At 50.1% G+C, this 4,536-nt stretch overlaps 1 protein-coding gene across 1 annotated transcript; it reads right to left on the reverse strand.

Annotated features, from left to right (window-relative positions):
- Positions 1 to 738: 738 nt before the first annotated feature.
- On the reverse strand, positions 739 to 2,696 carry TRAPPC3 (trafficking protein particle complex 3). The gene is made up of 4 exons (XM_009867673.1): positions 2,605 to 2,696; positions 2,275 to 2,374; positions 1,833 to 2,015; positions 739 to 1,242 (listed from the first exon to the last, which is right to left on the reverse strand). Coding segments are annotated over exons 1-4 (405 nt in total). The 5' UTR covers positions 2,607 to 2,696; the 3' UTR covers positions 739 to 1,122.
- Positions 2,697 to 4,536: the final 1,840 nt, after the last annotated feature.

Genomic DNA, 4,536 nt, shown 5'->3' on the forward strand with positions numbered 1-4,536 from the left:
CTTGCAGGTCATGTCCCAGCTGCTTTTACTCTGCCCTTTTGGGCAAAAAAGAGACGGGGGAACTGTGTAGATGACCCAACATTCACCCAGAGAACTTAAACGAGTGGCAGCAGCTTTCCCTCTCTCACCTTACACTCAGGCATAAACCTACAAAGGTATCTGAGCCACCAGCTCCCGTGGAAGTAAGAGCCACCAACATGGAGCTCCTGACGACCTCTGTGGATCTGCGCCTTCATGCTATGTAAAGCGATTTGAGAACTGGACGTGTGACTTCTCTGGCTGACCAAGGTGGCAGAGGAAGTTGATTTTTCCAGTATCTTGCTTTTTGAGATCGACGCTATTTTGCCTATTTATTTTACAGAACAGCAGGTGGTACAGACCGCCGAAGCTTGCCAACTTAAGTAAGACGGGAAATTCTGCTGTAGCCTAAACATCTGCGAGAACATACCCCAGCACCACCTCCGTGCCCGCAGTGTTTATATGCCGCAACAGGAGAACAGGCTCAGCTGGCTGAGATGCATTCAGTGCCTCCCAATTGCTGCCCTGAGCTTGGTTTTCCATCCTGTGGATTTGCTGCGCTTGAGAACAGCGATAGCATTTTAGCCACTTTTTTTTTTCTCCCTTTGAAACAGCCACTGCAATTTAAGGGCCCTGCCATTCCAAGAGGGGTCACGAGACTGCTGGGGGAGAAAAGTGCAGAGCAGCTCAGGCCACACCGACCTCCTGAACGTGCCGTGACTGCGTTTGACAGTAAATCAGTGGGATCTCATCGCCTGGTCTCCAACTCTGGCAATAAAACACAGATTCAGCTCTGGACAGACTGGAGCTCTTCTAGAGTCTGGGAAGTAGTTCTTGCATGACCACGCACCACAACTAGAAACCAAGCAGAGTCTTCAGGGGAATACGAAAAAGCTTCAGAAGGAACCTGTGAAATAAACAGCAACCAGACAATTGTCTTCTACAGAAGATGGAAGTGACGGCAGAAGAATACAGCAACATCTTAACCCGTCAGTGAGTCAGTCTGAATGTACAGGGGCACTAGATCCCTACGGGTCTGTGAGAAAAGCTAATGGCCAAAACCAGCTGGTCCCCTCCAGCCCCAAAGGGAGACTGGGTCACGATTCACTCTTCACCAGCTGGAAGATTGTCTTCGATCCGCCTGATGAACTTCATTCTTATCTCCGTGACGCTGTCACCCTTCAGTGTGTCCTGGACAAACTTTACATCTACAGCCATCTGTACCTGGGCGATGGGAGAGGAAAGAAGAGCCGTTATCTTCCTTATCAGACGTGTTATTTTTCAAGATCACATCCTCCTTGCACACCGTGGCCCGCACGGCGGCCAGCAGGCACCTTACCGGCGCAGCAGTTCCTCCCACAGCGTAACCAGGGCTCCCTGCAGGGATCACAGCCCAACCACTCCATTGCTCAGGGCTACGCAACCTGCTGCGCCATGTATATTCCTCAAAAGTCTCAGCTAAGCAAGGTAACCAAGCCTACATACAGACGCTTCAATGTGAGACACAGCTGTCCTTCCGTTCCAGCCAACTCCCACCCCGGCTCGGAGCCACTAGAAAGTGAGGATTTTGAAGTGTTGTAAGAACTCAAGGAGATGCGGGTGCTTGTGCCTGGGTCATTAGATGAAGGGGCTTGGTCAGCACCTCTGGCACTCAAGGCTGCAAACAGAACGGCAGCCGAGCTCCCCGGTACCTCTGCTCTTCTCCCGCGAATGAATTTCAAGCCCAAATCAAACACAGACGTCAATGGACACAGACATGGAAGCACCCTGGTTATTCGTGTCTCTGTCTCCCTGGCAGGGAGATGCTGGCTCACCATTTCCAGGGCACCTCGCAGCACTCCGCACAGCAAGTTGGAATAGATGAGAGAGGAGTGGTTGTCGGGGAGCTCAACGAAGTCCACCAGGGGATTATTTTCCAAGATCAGGGAGAACTCGTCGCCTCCAGGACTCCAGTTGGTGATGCTCGGAGTGATGCCCAGGTACATTTTAAATGCTATCTGTTACGTCAGAGTGCAAACAAGAACACGTCCCATGAAGCAACAGCACAGCTTTGATCTTTGTAAAGCTATTAAAGGGTTCTGAAAACACCGCTCCTCTTTTCCCAGTTCCCACCAGGCACCAGTAGTCAGGGATCTAAATCTTTTTCCTCCCCAGAATCTCAGTCGAGCTCTCAGAACAGACCTGTGAGCAGCAAATACTCTATCCTCACGTGCAAAACCATGACAAAACCTGACACAGTTGTGCTTTGACAATTACCTTTGCGATCACATCTGCAGTCTCGCGGAAATCGTGGCATCTTCCAACATTGGACCGGGCCAGAAAGTCTTCTATTAGCCGAACACCGATGTTGTAACCCCTGTGGATGCACCAAAGAGCAACAGCTACAGAGCGGGACGCGCACAGCTTTAGAAAGACAACACACATTTATAAGAGAAGACAGCAGAGGTAAAAAAAAAATACATCTGAGAAATATCAGTGTTAAATAAAATCCAGTCTGCCAGGCCTTTGCTCACGGAGCAGCACCCAGAGACGTGCCCACTGCACCACCGAGCTCCTACAAGGCTCCACCACAGCAGATCCACTCACATCTTGTCAAGCTGCTTGTTGACGTCCTCATCGTTCTCATAGTCCTTGCACAGCTGGGTGACCAGAGCACCGTACGTCAGCGTGAAGAGCTCCGAGTTCTAGACAGAAGCAAAAGGATTTAACATAAGGCGAAGAGAAAACTCCCTGAGCACTGCTGCGTCTGTGTCCAGTGCTGCTTCCCATGGCCTGGGGAGGGGGAGCAGAAACCTGCTGTCCCAAAGGAATTTGCTGCTTAAGGAGAGATCCCTGTTCATAGTTTGGCAACTTCAGTCTCCCTGGAAAGAGAAATCGTCTTTGACTGGGAACGACCAAGCACTTTCTCTCTCTCCCTCTCCCTCTCCACGCACACAGAGTGGCCTGAAGAGGCAACGGGAGGCTGCTCAGCTCTGCGGCTGCTCTTAGAACTGCTCCTCAGCTGCTAATTAGCACCTCGCTGCTCTAATGAGCACAGCCCCAGGTAACTGGAAGGACACTTCCAGGGCATTTCGTGTGCTGCCACCAACTCCTGGATGGTTAAACTTGCACTCCGTCCCAAGGCCCTGACTATTTCAGCCCCTGACCTGGGGTGTGAACAGGCTCAGCCTGCTCTGTCTCTCACAGATGAGCTGCAAATGGGCAACACTCCCCCGGCTCCATTTCTGGTCCTTTAACAGGACAAAAAGCGCTCATCCATTCACAGATTTACTACATCCCGTGACCAAGGAAAAGCAAGACTCTGGTCCCTAGAGTTATCTAGGAAGATAACTTGCTTCATACGTTAAAATCAGCTTCTCAGACCCAGAAGAGGAAGAGCAAGGACAATTTCAGGTCAGCTCAGCAGATCTGGGCTGTGCACATCCACATCTGCTGCCTGGCTCGGGGTCACAGTCCCTTGGGCTTTCTCTGCAGTTGCTAGATTTGCAGAAAACAGCACAGGAAAAGGTCTCCTCTCCTGGCCACCATCATCACCATCCTCAACCTGAAGCAACTTTGTCAAAGTGCATTTTCTTGGGAGCCATTAAGCCACACCAGGGATTAACAGGGTCATCAAAGCCTACAAATCAAAAGCTACACCAGGCCTTAGCTTTTCACAGAACCTGAAAGAAATGGTTTTAGGAACAAAACAACGACCACAGTTAATTTCTGCTTTCAGTTTTAGTATTCAGAAACAGTACAGAGCCCAATCTCGGATTAAAAGCCTACCATCACCTACCATGAGCTGCACAGATGCAGAAGGTGAAATGAATGGCAAATACCAATACTACAGAATGAAAGCAGCAGGCAGGCAGAGAGGGAGGGAAAAGAGACAACATCAGAGTTAAGTGACAACACAGATCATCACCGCACTTCATTCCCCACGAGTTTACAGACAGCCAAGACAAACACAAGGAGGAATCACTCCCAAACGGAACATTCAACACAGACAAGTCGGGGCTGTTAGAAGACAGAGGGAATTCCACCTCGTGCTGTCACTCAGGTCAGCAGCAATCAGCTGCTTTTAGCTGGGACAAGGAGCAGTCAGGCTCCTCCTCGGTGCTTTGGCCCAATTTCAGACATAAGAACTGACACATTCTTTGGGTGGTTTTTTACTCACAATTCTGCTTTCATCTCGGAGAGACAAAGGTTGCACAAGTTCATATCACTCAAGAGCAAAGACGAGGGGGAAGTCTCCTTCAGCTCAGCTGGCAGTCAGGCATTTGGCAGGGAATTTAACAAACATGCAAGAAAGGTTACGCTATTTTTAAGGGTTTCAGTAATTTTAGTAAAGACAGAGCTTGGCAGCTGGAGAGAGCAGGGGGTGAATGGATGGAGGAAATCCAGCTGTTGCCAGTCCAAGATGTTGTCATTTACTGCGTAAAGCCATGAAGCCGTCCCTGTTATCAGCCCCCGAGTGTGCGAACGCGGAGCTCGGATGGTCACCGCCTCCAGCGCTGCGGTTCAGGTTAACTTTAA

Source organism: Apaloderma vittatum, unplaced genomic scaffold (genome assembly GCF_000703405.1).
Source record: "Apaloderma vittatum isolate BGI_N311 unplaced genomic scaffold, ASM70340v1 scaffold34184, whole genome shotgun sequence".
In the NCBI taxonomy this organism is placed as follows: domain Eukaryota; kingdom Metazoa; phylum Chordata; class Aves; order Trogoniformes; family Trogonidae; genus Apaloderma; species Apaloderma vittatum.

Coding starts and splice junctions, on each gene's coding strand:
- TRAPPC3 (XM_009867673.1), bottom strand. Junction 2,016..2,274: donor CTGCAGATGTGATCGCAAAG/GTAATTGTCAAA, acceptor CTGACGTAACAG/ATAGCATTTAAAATGTACCT. Junction 1,243..1,832: donor TGCGAGGTGCCCTGGAAATG/GTGAGCCAGCAT, acceptor CCCATCGCCCAG/GTACAGATGGCTGTAGATGT.